Here is an 18,225-nt window from a genome sequence, read left to right as displayed (position 1 = left end):
GTTGTGGCAGGAGAGTTACCTAGAAGCATTCAGCCAGTGAACATAATGAAAAATAGAAATCTGCTTTTCTTGGCTGTACTTTTTTGGACCAAGCGCGCTCACTGTTCATGTCGAATGTTGGTGTAACTCCAGGTGCTTTATACCACCATAAAACATGTTTAATGCCCATCTGCAACAGGAATTTTTTCAATTTTCAGTTTCAATTTCATTCAGATTCAAAGGCTGGTGAGCAGCGTCTATGTCATGGAAGCCATTCAGTGTTCAGATAAAAAGAAATTCCTCTATTGTCAGTCAGAATGTATTGATATACATTATGAGAACTACAGTATGTGGCCAGATTTTATTTTAAGAGGAAACTATGTGCTAATCAGGTACAATGTCATTTAGGCTACATTATTTCACACCTTTTTTCACTTATTGTTTGAGGTGCCAACAAGACAAGCAGCAATGTATATATCTTTCTCCACAGCAACTGCTCCTTTCAGGGAATCCCAGTAAGCCTGCATGCCAGCTGGAAACCCCCCACTCCAACCCCCAGTATGCCTCTCCAGCACGCCCTGGGCTGTCCTCTCAGTCATGTGTGGCTGGTATACATTCAAAGGGGCGCACATGAGTGGCTGGCATCCCTACCAAGCACCAAACCTCTGGCTTGTCTGAATGCAAAGGAGCAGGAGCTTAACGCTGAGGCCCTCTGGACCGCCTGGCTCCTAAACCCAGTCAGCATGCGGATAAACCTCATTTTGGCTGCTGGAATCCGTAATCGGATTCCTTTGGTCGCCACCCAAAGTCCTTGATCATAGGTAAAGGTCAAAATATCAACTGATTGGTAAATACAGATAGATGCATTGTGGCTGAACTCTCCATCTCTGCTCTATCCATCTGGCAGATCATCCTATGACCCTTTTTTGAAAAGGAACCAGAGCTGGACTCTGATCCCGTCCAAAATTCAGCAGCAAAATGCTCTATCGCACACAGGAAATCACAGTCTGTTAAGCACGGGAGAGCATCATTTGTGAATGGAAATGCCATCATAATGTCACAGAACTGGAAACTCTCAGACTTCAGCTTGGCTTCATACTGTGAAAAAAGACCAAATGTCTCCCCACAAAGCCTGCAGTACCACATACTCCCCTACACATCTTGGAAGCCTCTAGCATGCTGTAACTGCTTCATCTCGTTTGGCAGCCACAAAAAAAAAAAACACCATCTTATTCTCCAGAAAAGATAAGATAAATTAGTATTCTGTGTGTTTGTGTTAAGTCACAAAGGAAAAGTGACCATACAGTTCTCATAAATCCTGCTTCTAATGGGCTTTAAAAATGAAGAGAGGGGAACAAATCAACATTATTATCAGCCATGTATTGTAGCCATTTTTAAATGGCACCCCATCAAGGCCGTCATCTCTTCTTTCTGTTGCTTCTCATCTGAGTATTAACTATGCATGATAAGATGTCACTGTAGCTTGTGTATCATGGACAAAGCATCTAAGCCTATTAAACAGAATCAGTGAACATAAGAGTTTGATCAAGGGCAATAAAGGGGATTACACCCTGCAGCCTTTCGCATCAAAGAGCCCAACTGCATCTGCACTGGTATCCCAGATATGACGGGGCTGTTTCTGTGTTTAAAGAGATAAGCCATCATCCCTAAACAGTAGTCAAATGAAATAAACATAACAGGGAATGTTAAAAACGACATGTTGGTAGAAGTGGAAACCTGCAGGGTACATGAACATGGGACCAAATGGATGAAGAATTAGGAGATTGTAGGACGGCCAAGTGTAAATCCACCATGTCGCCCCCCCGGCGCCTTTTTGAAGCCTTGAGTTTGGCATTATGGCTGTCGCCATCTTGGTTTCTTTGGAGCCAGAAGTGACTATAGTTGGACATGGGGTGGAGCTAGTGAGAACATGCATCGCTACACCTCTTTCCTGACGGGATCTGTCTCAGAACCCGAGGGCACACCATGATAGAGAGTCACGCACTAAAGCATACCCTGCTTTATCCTCTATGTTGCTCTAAAGGGGAGCATAATTTACAAAACGAACATCATGCTGCAGTGAAGAAGACTTGAAACTAGCAATGGAAATCATAAACTCATTGGGAAACGGTTTACTGAAGTAATAAACCAAGTGAAAAGTAGGGTCATGCACTTACATACATTTGGACTTATTCTTGGAATTAGTCATTACAAAGAATGCAGTTTGTTTTCAGCGCGTACACTTGTAATCCAGCCTACAAGGGCGACAGACACTTCTGGTATTTATGTGAGGGAAAAGTCCTGCTTTGCACACTAAGCATGTGCTAGCAAGCAAACTAGGTGATTCTACACAATACAATACACAATAATTAAGGACATAGTGTTTGAGGTGTGTGTGTGTGTGTGTGTGATTGGTGTTAAATCCACAGCCCCACTATAATTAAACAAGGACTAACACTGTTGTGATGTCAAAATCTATATTAAGCTCAACTGCTGCAGAACATATAGGAAAATGGGGCACGCTGGAACAAGGTCAGTATCATCCTTATTGCTGCTGCTGCAGGTGTTCAGAGGCAGGTGAAACGGGGACATACTAGTTTTCTAAACTCTTTCTTGTGAGTTTCCTTGAGAGAGCATCACATGGCTCCAAAAGCCTCTCTACAAACTGTGTCACTATGAGACAAAGTCAGAAAAATGAAGTTGTAAACGTAATTCATCACAATTCTGAGATATTTGTATTGCTTTTTCTTATATCTGGAGGTGGTTATTGCGTGGATTGATAAACCTAGGATTGCAAACAATGTCCCAGTTTTATGTTTATGATGAGAATGTGATCAGAGGAAAAGGAACAGGTGGGCTATGAGTGTGTTTAGAAAAGAGATGGAAGAGTATATTGAGGACGAGAGGTTCAATTTGGAAAAAGGAAACGTCGAAACAATATATTTCCATCCAGAGTGAGTGTGCTGGTGGTATTCTTCACTACCTCCTGCACACAACCCCATTAGCTTCCACTTGTTAGCTAGCTGTTTTCTTACTGTCCTTGTTAGTGAGCGGGTGTCACAGCTGTCTTTCTGTCACAATTACAGTGCTGAAGTCAGCAGTGGACTCTGATTGGCTCTCAGCTCCTGAGACTTGTGATCGGCTGTCTGGTTTTTGCTTGTCGTTCAAATGGGGAATCAGCAAATCATAGCGTTGTTTGCTTGCTGTTCCTGACGTGTGAGCGAGTGTGTGTCAAATACTGCATGTTCAGAATTGATCTTGCCATATTTTCCTTCATCCATACAGTAACTGTGTGGTCAACATTGTCATTTTTCTGTTCTGTCTGTAATAGAACATTTTGAGATTCCCCAGGAAAGTTCTAATTTACAAACATCTACCAGAATTTATATATTTTCAAGTACTTATATAATGAATTTGTTTTTGATTTAAAATAAATATCATACATGTTATTAATTTAATCTTAAAACTCAGTTTCTATAATTAATCCATAAGATGCAACACTCCATAATGTGAACTCCACGTTTGACACAAAGTCATTCGCAGAAGGAGGATTCTGTTCATAATTTTGTGTTACTTTCCATCAACCCTGACTTAATCAATACTACTCCTCTTCTAAAAACATAAAGAAAATGCTAAATTGATTTAAAAAGGGCATGTGGAGTGCAAAACAAATAGGCAAGCCTCTTCCACTGTAAGGATCTATAATTTGGACTTTTGGCTTTCATCATCCTCTGCTTTTCATAATTGATCCAGCTCTATATTGGCGGGCACTCTATAGGTTCAGTGCAGGGGACAGCTGGAGTTCCCACTCATCAGTGCAGCCTCTTCAATTATGGCTGCAGTGTAATGAAATCCAGCTCTCTGGTTCGTTCTTTTGGCCCCTGCAATGCATCATATGATCTCTGTGCTGCTTTGGATTAAAAACATTCTTTCCTCTACTATTCACACTTAAACAGCACTTACAACGCACTCCCTGGATTTCTCAAAAACAACAAGAGTAGCACAAAAAAAATAAAAAAAATAAAAAAACGAATGAAAGCAAGACAACATTCATCCTGGAGGCCAGCTCTTTCTCTGGTTGTCTATGTCCTTGTAAAAGTTCTGTTTCCTCAATAGCAATCCAGGGCGGAACATTCATTTAAGAGATTGATGGCCTTGTAAAAACATGCTGAAGTATTAACTCGCCGCTTTGTCCATGTAGGACAGAGGACAGAGGGAGGAAAAGCAGAAGCCGCAGGAGGTTAAGGAGAATAGTATAGACGTGTGATAGAAGGGGCGAGCCGGGAGGAAGGAGGAGGGGGCAAATGCTTATACTGTGAAAAACAGATGAAAAGCAACAAAGAGCAGTGTCACTCCTTTTTAATGGCGTGGCCGCATGGAGGATAGCAAAAAGAAGATGAATCTACGTAGGCAGAGGTCACCTGCTGCAAATACATTTTATGTTTGAAATGCCTCAGACAGAGACATTAGCACACATCGGGCCAGCCGAGAGGCCGGAGGACGGCAAGCGAATGAAGTGCCGCTGAGTGGCCGAGCTGTGTAGGTGCTGGGTAGCTTTAGGAATCTTGTTTTTCTCCTCTGTCCAAGAAAATGATTCTCAAATACGACTAACTCCTGAAAGCACACCTTTAGAAACACAACAGTCTTGCACAGGAAGGCTATGAGGCGCTTGTTGTCTTCTACAGCGCTTTCTTTTCAGAGCAGTGCACTTCAGAACCAGCATGACAGCACGCATTTAGATGTCTCTCTACAGCCTCTTTTTTCCAGCCCAAAACATAGAAAACAAAAGAAAAGTCCTACCTTCCAAGATAACTACCAACTTGACGGCACACTGGGTGTCACACGCAGGATGCAGCCACTGTGACAGCTGACAGGACCCTCTCAAGTTAATGCCTGTCGATTAATATTTTGTAGTCAAAAAACAAGCAAGAATAGTTGATATTTCTGGTGTATTTTTCCAAGGATATAATGTTGTATGTTTACTTTTACAATTACCAAGCAATCATTCTTCCTGTTTGGAGCGGTGTTGGACTTGGTTTAGTTTTCATCTTGTATGGTGTGAACGAACAAGCAGTTTTTTGTGGCAAAATAAGAGGAGGTGGACTCACACACTTCATTAGGGTGCTCTAATTTCCACAAGGCAGAAAATCAGGGTTTTCCCTGCGATTGTCAGTGTTTTTTCACAGCGCCTCTGCAGAATGAACAGGAAAAAAAACTATTCTGCTATGTTTTGGCATCACGCACGCGGCCGTGAAGAGGTCTTCCGGGAGTGAGAGGCAGCGCGTTAGCAATAGATCATCACTTCAGCGAACTCTCAGAAGTGTAACCACAGCAGATGCACGACACAAGTTCACTGAAGATGAAGATCTGTTCTGATATTCTGAAAAAAAAGCTACGTCCGTTTCCGGTCACGGAGCGACGCTGAATGTGAGCGTAGCCTCTGTGTTTTCAATATTCTCTAACTGAATAGTTAAAAAATGTACACCCCTGTATTACACCACCTCAAAAGCTGCCAACTTAACAGGTTGCTTAATGACCCCGAGCTGATCACCTACTTACAGTAAAATTTGGTGTACTTAGTTGAAATTGGCCATCTGTAAGGGCAGCGGTTGGGGAGGAGCAGGAAACGCTGCACTGCTATAAAGCCCCGCACGAAGAATGATGACAAGAGCGCGCAGCTTTCCTCGACCAATGAAAAACAAAGGACGTGATGTCCATCCCAACGCACCACTTGAACTTCATCTATGCTTCATTTATTCATTACTGTAACTAATCAAGTCCAATTAAAAATCCATCAGTGTCAGGGTGAATTACTTTTCCTACTATATGCTTTACAACATTGCTTCTAGACAGGAACAGTGACTCCATAAATGATTTAAGTTATATGTTGGATAAGTCATATTAAAGTACCTCATCGGGGTGTTTTGACCTCACCCATTAACCACATTATAAATGATGTAATAGGCTTATAAATTAAGTATACATCACAAGCACTCTCTAAATGTGTTTGATTGGGTCATTCTAAAGATAAATGTTTCAGGAGAAGAAAAATGGTTGCAGCTTTAAGAGATACACATTAACAGAGTCTCAAATGTAAGGGGAGCTTTTATTTTGAAGACATACAGAAGTCTATTGCAGTGTCTCTATGCAATGTCTGATAAAGCTAATGGCACAGCAGCACATAACACATTGTTATTTCAATTGTTCTGCTCGTCAGTGGGTGCTTTGCTTAAAAAGCTGAGTTAGTAGTAATTCATTTATGCATCTGGCTCCTAGATTTTTGTCACTGCTAATAGGAAAAATATCTGATGATTTAACCACCAGCTTCATCTGCTATAAAAGTGATTTAAGTGCAAATGTTCTCGCAAGGTTGCCTCACAATCCTGGAACCTGATCTGTCGGGATGTGGACGAGAGAGAGAAAATGAATGGAAATTACACAGATAGAGAGGCAGAGAAATTGGAGATGATGGGAGAAATTAAGCAGCAGAAGGCTGACGGGGGCTTACAAAAGGAAAGGATGTCGGCTGCAGGGACGGAGATGCTGTGATGAGAAAAGAAAGAGAGGGGCCGTGTCGAAACACTGGCGGAGTGAAAATCTTACAGTGGAACCTTAGAAAGACTGACTCAGTTCCCCAGGGGGTGGCAAAGGAGGACAGCTCACCTCCTAAGAGGGGGCGACAGGACTGGGCCCTCAGCTCACAAACTCACAGGGGAAGTCCACACAGAATGATTAATTATGTGGCACTCATTTTCATAATTAAAGCTTGTAACATCAAATTTTCTCCCCTGGGTCCTGTGAATACCTAATGGCTACTCTATTCTGCAAGAAATGGCAAGCTCTGAAAGCAATTTTTCCTAAAAGGTTCACTTTTTTTCCAACAATGAATGATTTCAACTAAAAATGTCACTTTTTTTGGCAGGTTTGACAAATCCTATTTTATGATTTGAAGCTTAATTTGGGCCCGCGCATCCATCCATCCGTGTTCTATTCAGTGACACGTTTTGTGTCATTTCTTGCAGCGTGTCGAGCAGGACGGACAGGACGTGTGTGCTGCGGGGATTTTGCTGTCAACCCTTTGCCCTCCTCTGTTCTGCAGTGCCTGCACTGGAGGAATAATTGGCACATTAAATTATTTAAAAACAGCCAGGGCACATTATCATAAATATTCACTTGACTTTCTGCTTAGATCAACAGTCAGAACCAGGGGCTCTGGAAGTGACTTCATGACATCTCATGTGTATGTGTATGTGTGTGTGTGTGTGTGTGTGTGTGTGTGTGCGCGCATGCATGCGTGCGTGCGTGCGTGTGTGCATTTTGAGCACCCGAGGGCTGATTGATGGACAGTATTTACAAACAGAACGTCCTCCCGTCAGTCAACAGAGCTGAGTGCAGACAGCATGGAAATGTCAGGCTCATGCACAGACACAGATGTGCACGTGAGTCCGCAGTGGGCATGGAAATGTCAGCACCGCTCAGACTGGACACATTCACTCATGAACACACACACACACACACACACACACACACACACACACACACACACACACACACACACACACACACACACACACACACACACACACAATAGCCCCTCGTGAAGTCCGGTGTTGCAACAAGTGTAACTCTAACAAACCTGTTCCTGTTCTCGCCTGAGACAAGACAATAGTGACATGCTAATAAAGTAGAGCTGCTGATACCAGGTCTGTTAGTGTCTATTAATGCCGTCTGACCACAGACACGCTGGCCTCCGTCAGCCTCAGACTGACTACTCCTCCGCCATACGGACACAGTGGCAGCTCTTGTGCCATTGTGGTTTGAATACCAAATGCAGTGTGTGTGTGTGTGTGTGTACAATTCTATTTCATCCCCATAATACGATGGTGTGATAGGCGAGGCTAAACTGCATTTTCTTTGCTCAAATCACATCTGACAGGTTTAAAGCAAAACACTGTGACACCTCCAACGGTTTCCTTATGCACACAGCTTTCTTTTAGATAATGTGCTATCTGCCCGGCCAAAGTTGTTTCTGTGCCTGCAGCCACAGACTGTGGAATAATATAAAAACAAAAATACAGAGCATCAGCCATAGGTTTCTGAAGGAAGATTTTTAATGTATACAAACATTTTTACCGGGTTTTACTGCGTTTTTAGCAGGAAATCCAACCTTGGGCAAAAGGTAAGGACTGTGGTTTCTTCTTCTTTTGTATTAGAAGAAGTGACATTAGGTTGTGATGCCAATTGGTTCATTTTAAAAAGAGTATGTGGGTGATTTCACTGTACAGTCACTGCAGTGAAAAGTTGTTTGAAGCCTGCATGTTAAAGCACATCTGCATTTCCTTCAACATTTAGCCATGCGGTAAAGGCTGTCACGTAGTATGCAAGTCTACATGTGTGGTACTGTCTTAATATTGTGCATAATTTATAGAAATGCGTAGTTTAAAGCATTAGCTAAGAACAATTTAGTTTGTAGAAGTCCAACTTTTCTATTTTGCATCACTTTGAAACACACACTCACAAAGACTCGTTACTTTAACGTTTGAGCCTCCTCTGTGTGTTCAAAGTGGGACTCCATCCGCTTAATCTACATTATGTGTGTTTTATGCTAGCCAGAAAACAGTCAAGCATCTCAACATGCGAACACACATGTCATCTCTAAATACAGAAAGCAAATAGTGCCGACTGAAAATCTTAGATTGCTGCTGTTTTTTTTAAACTTCCTTGCCACGTTTTTCCTTCACTCTGTTGGTGAGAAACCCGATTTGTTGATTTCTACTTATTTTAGAGGCACTTGCACTGTTTAGAGAACACAGACGCTCAAGTTTATTTTAATCGCAAAACGCAGTCAAAGCAGCGCGCTCCACCGCAATGACAAAACCTGTGCAAAGGCTTCCTCCCTGCACTGCACAGAAGAAAACAAAAAAATGGATTCACTTGAGAACACATGCAAACACACACACACAGAGTCACACATGCACATAGACACAAACTCACCCGCGTACATCACCTGAATTCAATAAAAAACAATAAGACTGAGATAGTAAATGCATGAATAATACAAAATGCTAAATTTAAGAGCAGCTGTATAAGTTAAAACAGCCCATAACCTACAGCAGCTCGTTCATGGGCACCGGTAGGTTCCTGTTAAACAGTCTAATGCCTGTGGATGAAACTGTCTCTGAGTCGAGTAATGCCTGTTTTGATGCTTCGCTAACGCAGCCCTAATGGTAGCAGTGTGAATAAGTCATGACTTGAGTGGGTTGTGCCCTTGATTACACCCTGTGCCCTCTTCCTGCAGTGGCTTTGAACGATCTCTTGTGGCACCTGTCTGGCTACAATCACGGACTCCTCCTTAACAACCCTGTTAAGCCGCCTCTTTCTGATACGCATTACCAAACTATGCTATCTATCTATGAGCTGTTTATTTATTTATTTTTTTGTTCCTACTCTGGGAAAATTGTGGTTTGGCAGATTTAAAGTTGTGGAAGAACGCATGGAAATCCTGTTCTATTCTCTCCGGGATTTTCCATTGCAGTTATCAAGCAGTTAGATGGTGAATTGCGCAGTTAAGTTGTGCTTTGAGGCACACGGGCCAGGAATAACCTGGGGAAATGACAGTCAGACGGTAATTACCAGTCTTCGATTGAGTGATGTTGAAAGCAGTCTGAGATGAAAAGCCAAGAAAGGAGAGCTGATGAAGGGGGGGTGTCAATATAAATCCTGTTAAAATGTAGAGATACATGAGAAAATAGGCCTGATGGTTTCAAAACATATTGACTGGAGAATGAGGGCTCCAAACAGGTTTCTCTGAACCAAATCACACCTGAAAAGCACGCAGAGATGGCGACATTATCATAGCTGCTCGGTATTCAGGGTGACACGCGCTGTGACGGATTGCTCTCTGTCACAGCGCTGGGGGAGGATGCCTTGTTCTCCAGCTCCAACTGGCCTCTGTGAAACCTCTTTGGGCTCTTTGTAGAAGTTAAAAATAGTCTGTTGAGATTGGGGGTGCAATTTGTATTAACAGGCATTATTAACACTGGAGGCCAAAGAGTAAACTGTGAGAGGGAGAAAAGACGACTTAGGAAATGGCAGCAATCTTAAAGTAATTGTAAGTCTATGGAAGTTAGGGTGCTGGAAGTTGGGTTGAATTGAAAATAAGAACTAGAGGTTGGAACTGAAGATTAATGAAAACACATGACCAGAGTTACATGTTAAAACATGACAAAGATGGTTTCTAATTTCCTAATAACCATTTTTTTTACATCGCCAGCAAAAACGTTCAAGTGATGTGATCAGTAAGGAGGAGTCCATTTAAACACCGTAATATTACAGTTCAGTTAAGAATTGATACAAACACTGTTATAAACAATATAAACAAGTGTAAAGCTCAAGCCCAATCACAGCAAAGGATACGTAACCCACTCTGCTTGTAATCAAATTTTTTTGGAACAGCTGTTATGGCATTTACACACATTAAGTGGAAGTATTGAATTATGGGCACATTTCTACCAGCTCATCATGTTTAATGAAGGTGGTGTGCACTGTGCTATTTCAAGAGGTTGCTCTTACCGATATCCACAGCAGCTTAGGTTTCTCCTTTCATTTTATTGAATTCCTATAGCTGTCCTGAGGCAACAGCACAGTTGCATTTTGCATCTGCAGCCTCTAGTCACATCATACTGGTGTGTATGTGTGTATCCAGTGTGCACCTGCAATTTTAGGGTATTACTCAGTCATTTGCAATGCATATTTCATACAGTATTGCAATGCTCTTGCACAACTTCTGCCTCACCTTTCTACTGCTACATAAATGGATATCCACATGCGGTGCAACACAGCTTTTATTTCGCATATACAAAAACTTGCATTATATTTTACAACAAATAACGTTTTATGAGTAGGGTCTGTTCATTATTTGGGCTTCAGTGCATCTGTGGACTGGTTTGGCACCATGTTATTTTATAATATTCTACAACCTACCAATTCTACAATCATGAACATGATGAAACAGTGCAGCTTTATGGCCGTTACTGTAAAACCTGATTAAAACCTGATACATTGAAGCATCTTTGTGAGCGTAGTGTGATTAGACATACAGTTTTTAAAAGGTCAGCAGCCAATGGTGTTAAAGTTTAAATAGTTTGCACAATACTGCAGCAGCAAGGTGTAAAATCTGAGCGGTGTTTGCTGTTATTGCTCTCATCATAGGAAATAATGGAGCTGTCGTCTTATGCAATAATTTAAACACATTAATCAAGCTATTGTCATGCTTGCAGTACTTCAATGCATGTTTACATAGAGTCAGATCACATGGTGGGTGCTAATCTGTTCAGTTCAAACAGTGAGACAGTTTGTTTGTTTGTGCATTTGAACGAGTTTTGCGGTCTTTTAACTGTGTGCGGTCAGAAGTTCCTGTGCATGTGTGTGTGTGTGTGTGTGTGTGTGTGTGTGTGTGTTTGCATGTGTGCCAGTTGGTGTGAGGATAAACCGAGGGGTGACAAAACATAACTGACTGTTAATCTGTTCGTGTGTTGTGTGAGACAGCGGCAGAGTTGCATTGCACAGAGTTTGCTCAGTCTCCTGTGTGTCTTTGTGTGTCTGGACTGTGGAGGGAAGGAATCCATTAGGCTGTTTAACTGAGTGTGCGTGTGTGTGTGTGTGTGAGTGTCAGTGTGTGTGTGTCCGTGGTTGAACCCATTAACTGAATAAATCATCCAGTGTGATTGCGGTGTCAAATGGGCTCGCTGAACCATTTCTGCTTTGCCCAGCAGTCCTGGCCCCCTTTTTTAAGTCATGACACACAAGTGTACAAACTTGCAGCCACAGCTAATTATTGATCGGCTGGAAATGTGACATCAGTCCACGCGCATCTGCATAACTGTCGATGTACGAAACATAAACAGATGCTAGCCAGTGAGCAAATTAAAAGCCACATGCTGATGTCATTAGATATAATTGAAGTTGCTGCGATAATTTTTTGTGTGTCTGGCAACAGCGCGGGGAGCTACATAAAATTTAAAAAAACTGCTGAGGTGTCCCTGAGCAAGACGCCACGTCCTTCATTGCTCCGAGGTTGTTGTGCAGCTGACCCCTTTTTGAGGTAAAGCTGGGTGAAAAAAGAAAAACATCAGCAGGTGGGGGAACCAGGAGATTTTCTTTTCTTGAGGAAATGTATTTGGGGTGATGCTGATGGTTGGGTAGCGTGAAGGGGTTCACTGATTCAGTCTCTCCCAATTTGGCTGGATTAGCTTGGATTTGAGCCACTTCAGTCACAACATAATTGATATTTATGACCTGACAGGTGCATTGATTACGTCCAGGAGTGTGTGGCGCTTCCAGATTCATGCCACGAGTAGGTAGTCCTCTTGTGAGCAAAGTGAAGAGGTGAAGGGTCAGAAAATCCTCACGTTGTAAATGCATCTCACTATTCATGGCTTCACTCAAATTCTTGCTTTATCATTTATTCTTCGTGCATTTAACACTTTGTTATTGTGGTTTGTGTCAGAATCTGCTTTATCGCCAAGTATGTAATGGAGGGCAGATTTGCACTCGTGATTTTCTCTTCAGCCCTGACTGTCCACTGTAGTCTGTCAGGGTCTCGTCTGGTGGCTGATCCAAACCAGACAGCAATAGATTTTGATGATGTTGGACGCCGCTGTTCAATGGATCCCAAAAACCTTAAGGTTTCCATGTTGGTCGGAGGCAGAGTTGAGGGGGGGGTTCTCCTGAATTCCACTGTAATCTCCGCAGTTTTGTTCGTGTTCAGCTCCAGGTTGCTCTGACCACACTAGAGCGACCAGCTGTTCAGATGGGGGGGAGGTTAATTTGAATTTGAATTCATTTGCAAATCGATTGCTGATTGTGTTTGTGTACCCACAGAAGGATGTAGCTGTCATATTTTGTTCAGCGTAGCCCAGTCATTATGAAACAGAATAAAACTAATCAAATCAACGTGACAAAGGGCTCACTGAAATGAAACCGACTGACAGCAAATCACAGCAAAGTGGAAAATGTCAAGGACTGGCTAAGAATATTGCTTCTTCTCTGTTGTTATATACTGGCAACATAATAACTCACACAATCCTCTGTGGGGGACTTTAACTTTTTGAAGCAATGACAGTGGAATTCCATCATTAGTGCTCGCACAAAAACATGTACATTAAAATTTACTTAAAGAGAAGATCTGTGTTATTTATCTTTAATGACTAACAACGACTGTATGCATACTGTGAAAAGTGATGACCAGTGTTGAAAATTACTCCCTCCGTCACCATGACAATTTCATTATCATCAGTCACGACTTTTATACAACATGTTTTGAGTCACATTATTTTGCTCCTCTGGACACTTTTACACACGTCACTCTGCGTCATGAGAATCACGGCTCGTGTTTTCACTAACGGCAAAAAGACGGTGCAAGTTTCAGCGATAAATTGCTTGTTAAAATGGAAAGCGGTGCGTCAGGCTGTGAATATCAGAATTAGAAGCCCACATGTGCTTTGAGGGTTTCACCGAAGGACAGTGCAAGCCCGGATCTCCTACTGATTTCCCTGAAGTTTCTCCTCTAATAAACTATGATTTAGTTTGTCACACTGCAAAGATGAGAAGACAGACAAACAACCATGGTATCATTTTGTTCAAACAGAGTTAGGAGACCTTCCAGTCTGTAGTTTTTTTGAAGTTTAATAAGGCAGAGGTGGTGCTGTTTTCTAGGACTTTTTTCTTTCAATACCCCCTTTTGAAATTGCTTACGGGAACCCCAGTCCAGCTCCGCTCTCAAATCATGCTGGTTCCCTTCGGCAAGACATCAGGGCTGTTAAAGTTCCCTGGTTCGATTCTTATTAACAACTCAGTCCAGGGATCCTTTCACACCAGACTTCACAACCACACAAGGTCACACACACACACACACACACACACACAGAGAGAGAGACACACACAGAGAGCTATCTGCCAAGATATACTTCCTGGTGAAGGTTCAATGCCATCGATGAGCTTGGCACTGAGACTAGACCCTGCTGCCCACTGGCTCTCTCTCTCTCTCTCTCTCACACACACACACACACACACACAATCCTCCCATCAATTCTATTTCACTCGGACTACACTGCAAAGCCTGTCTGTCTCTGTGCAGAGGTGGAAATATATTTATAGGGGAAGGGATGGGCAGAAAGACTTGAGTGCATTGGGGAAAATGTGAATGAAGCAGAATAGAAATATGATTTAGATAAAACGTTGCAGTGACATAAGGGTGTTTGGCAATTCCACTAGTTATACTGAGGACCCCTAGAGAGAGCAGGGAGACAAGGAGAGAGAAAGAGACAGCAAAGGTAAGGTAAGCACAGAAGAAGCATCGTCTCCTGTTTACCTGAATGATATTTTCCCCTGGATTTCCCCCAGGAAAGTATACTGACAAGGAAAAAGTGGAGGTACAGTGTTTACCGGCGGAAAGACTGAGATAGAAGTCGACAATGGTAGGAATCACAGCTGTGTTTAATCAGGGAGTGACGATTTCTGCAGCTGTGGGGGACGGATCTGTGTGAGCGTCTGTCAGATCGCAGGCTTATGAATTCGAACTCTGTTGGGAAATAAGAGCGATGAGGTGGCTGTCGTGCCACAAGCAACACCGGCGTGGAAATCTATGATAGCGCATGTGTCACCGCTGCAGCTCTCGCAGAACAGTGCACAACAGCATACGAGGGAGCAATACGAGCAAATGTAGTCGTAAGTAATTTAGGGCTTTGCTTGTTTCGCTGGTACAGTGTAGCCGTGGATGGACAGACAGAGTTGGACAAAGCGGGTTGGTATTTTGGCTCTCTGATTCGGCTCCGTGCCAGTTGTTAATCAGTCTGGCTTCTAAGCGGCCCCACAGTGCAAAGTCATTGAGAGCATTGTTGTGAGATATTGTGGAATAATTTGGCAGGCAACATAATGACCATAGTGTAATTTATTTGTCTCCCACTTCAACACAATTAAGACGTCCTGTGGTTGCTGAAGTTCCCACCTTGCTGCGGTGCAACACCAGTGAACTGAACAGGTGCAGGCGTAAGTGCAGGTCAGGTCTGAGGTGAAACAGAACTGAAACCTTTTGTCCTTTTAAAGCACCTCTGAAGAAAGATGACGGTGAGGAGCAAAAAGGGAAAGAGCGCTGCAGACAATCAGTGTTGAGAAGGTAATTTGTCAAAGAAGAGTTTGCAGGCATCAGAAGTTTCAGACGTAATGATGTGGAAAGTGAAAGGTGCTGCCTTCCTGTCTAGTCCATTAAACTGAGCTGTCCAAGTGGTGAAAGGGCCCGTTTTAACATTTTCTCTGGTGGCATCTCATGACCTGACATCCCTCTTTTTATATTTGTTTATTTGAAATTAAGTTGAACCAATCATTTAAAGTAACCACCATCCTTTTTAACTGAAATGTGGCTGCCCATGTTACACTTATAAGTATAAGTGGTCTTAAATGTGTGTGTATGCATCTCACTTAAGGTAACTTGTGTTAGAACGGTCCTTTCCTGTGTCTGATTAAGCTAATATAATGCACATGTTTTTTTTTGTTATTGTTTATTTGGTCCTAATTATACAGAAAATATGATTTCTGTGAAAGAAAAAAGCTCCATTTTAACCAAAGTAAACATCCAGTCCCTCACGTCATTTATTATTGAACAGTTCTTTCTCCATATAGGTTAGGGCTGCACGATTATGGAAAAAATGACAATCACGATTATTTGGATCAAAATCACGATTTCGATTATAATCACGATTATGCAAAAGTTTTTTTTTTGCTTCTACCAAGCCTTGAGCAATAGCTTCTCCCGTATGATCCTCCGGAAAAAATGACGTCTGCAGGCAGCGAGTTTTAATTTCAAAATCCTCGTCAATGTAATGGATCGTCAGGGACATGTACGGCTCCATGGTCCTACTTGACCATAGATCGGTCGTGGTCGCATAGAACGGGAGATCTGCTATTTCTTTTCGGATTTCCTCCCGGCATTGTTTATACAGCGCTGGCAATGCCACCTTTGAGAAGTAGTTTCTGGATGGCATCTCGTATCTTTTGTCCAGCGTTTTGATCATCTCTTTGAATGCCTCGTTGTTAACTGTGTTAATGGGAGCCATGGCTTTGGCTATATAAATGGCAACTGCTTGTGTTATTTCTTGGTGTCTTCTTGATGTTGATGCATATGGTGTTGCAAGATTAAGTGTAGCATTTATGGTTGTCTGCGCTGGGTGTTTGGGACGGATATGCGGGGGTTTGGGGACTTTTCTTTTCATACACTCGTCGTATTTTCCCAAATGATTCTTCTTTAAGTGGTTATACAGATTAGTTGTGTTCCCCTGCGGAGCGGACACAATTCGCCCACAGTCTTTACACAACACCTGCTTTTGTTCGACATCACCTTTTCTGAATCCGAAATAGCTCCATACAACAGATGTGTAGCCCTTTCGAGGAACGAGCTCAGACTCCTCACCTCCGGAAGATTGATCAACTTCTGTTCCCACTGTCTGTTCAGTCATTTTCACCAGAACTCATCTTTATTTTCACTGATTCAGAAATCGGCTCTACAATGGTCACTCTACCAATCCCTCTCGCTCTCACCACTTGAATTTGACTGGTATGATAGCACCGCGCTAGGCGGAGAGGAGCTGAGTTTAGCTTGCTTGTTGGTGGCTACTAATGCGATGCGGCGTGCTCTATGACTACGGCCGCCCCCTGGTGGCTGGTGGACAAATATACTGTTTTTCTTTATGCTGCAGTCAGAAGAGCGCCCACTTATAAAATAATACAGAAAATGACAAAAAAGGAAAAAAATCGCGATTTTGGCTTTGTATAATCGTGGCGGCCAAAATCGCGATTTTGATTAAATTTCGATTAATTGTGCAGCTCTAATATAGGTTGAATTATACGCTTGCCCGTCAACAAATTTCACACTTTGATATGTTCAGATGACCTACTGTACACTATCTAGAGTCAAAGACAGTAGGAAATGGAAGCAATTAAAGTGAATTAATGAATTTGACCTGTAGCGATTGAATACTGTTTGTTGTTTCAGATTAATAACACATTTTATTTCCGTCTTGGAAACATTCAAACCCATAAAAACAACTTTGTTCTGACTGACGCTTGTTATATTGTTTTAAGTTATTACATTTCCTAATATCTTCATATTTTGTTTCTCTTTCGCAGGATGATTCCATCCAGCAGCAATGACTTCCTGGTTCGCGACCTTGCCGCCGGACGCAACTACGATCTTTGTGTCCTGGCCGTGTTTGATGATGTCATCACCTCACTGACAGCAACACGTCCTTTGGGCTGTCTGTCATTCACCACAGACACGGAGTTCAGCCAGTGCCAAGCACTGCACAGCCACTTCCTGGGTGGTACTATGATCATCATCATCGGAGGGATTATCGTTGCCTCTGTGCTGGTTTTTATTATCATCTTAATGATACGATACAAAGTTTACAGCAACCAAGGGGCAGGCCATGGAAAAGCAGCCATTGCGACAACAGCGGCGAGACCGCAGAGCAATGGACAAGGAGGGGGCGGACAGGTCCAAGTCCTCCCTCGCTCTGCCTCAAAAATGCCCGACAGTCAGGATGACCAGGCGCTAGCGCCGTCCAGGGCCATGTCGCCTAGCAACACTCTGAGAGACACTGTGGCATTGGTCGAGGAGGAGGGCAGTGGACGGAGCCTAATGACAAGGACTGACTTCTTGGCCAATGAGGAGTTGCTCTCGCCCACCAAGGCCCGCTTCTCCTCCAGGGTCGCCATCGAGATGAAAAGCAGACCGCCATCTGTCGCCAAAGAGCCCACCTCCCCCAAGGAACTGGCAGGTAGTAGAGGAAGAGATATACATAGAGGAGGCAAGCAGCAGAGCAAGGAGCAAGCATTTCAGAGAGGTGGAAGGAAAGACTAAAAGAAGTTGACAGAGAAAGAGTGTGGGGGAGAAACAGACAGTCAAACAGAAAGAGACGCAGGATGAGAAATAGACAATGTGCAATTGAGGGTGTGAAATTGAGCAAGACAATAATGGAGTGGAATAGTGAGAAACTGAGTGAGTGTGAACGAGAGAATGAATAAGAGAGATACAATCCTCGTGCACTGGGAGGATAGTGAGAGAGGCAGAGGGTCTGCTGAGCTGAAGCAGCAACTCTGGTGTAGTTAACTCTATTCTCTATGACCGCTGACAAATCAGGTCGTAGCTTCTCTCATTTTTTAATTAACCTCCCTGCAGTGTAGAGGCATTAA

General features: G+C 42.8%; 1 protein-coding gene across 1 annotated transcript in view; it reads left to right on the top strand.

The window, feature by feature from the left end:
• zgc:172282 (leucine-rich repeat and fibronectin type III domain-containing protein 1-like protein) overlaps nucleotides 1-17,893 on the top strand; it is a 53,460-nt gene extending 35,567 nt beyond the window's left edge. The window contains exon 7 of the mRNA XM_041940762.1: nucleotides 17,161-17,893. Within this exon, the coding sequence (XP_041796696.1) occupies nucleotides 17,161-17,893 (733 nt within the window). The remainder of the gene's footprint in view (nucleotides 1-17,160) is intronic.
• The last annotated feature ends 332 nt before the right edge of the window (nucleotides 17,894-18,225 follow it).

This window comes from Chelmon rostratus, chromosome 7 (assembly GCF_017976325.1).
Source record: "Chelmon rostratus isolate fCheRos1 chromosome 7, fCheRos1.pri, whole genome shotgun sequence".
Lineage (NCBI taxonomy): Eukaryota > Metazoa > Chordata > Actinopteri > Chaetodontiformes > Chaetodontidae > Chelmon > Chelmon rostratus.
Note: the sequence above shows the minus strand (reverse complement) of the source record. Positions and strands in the feature narration are given on the sequence as shown.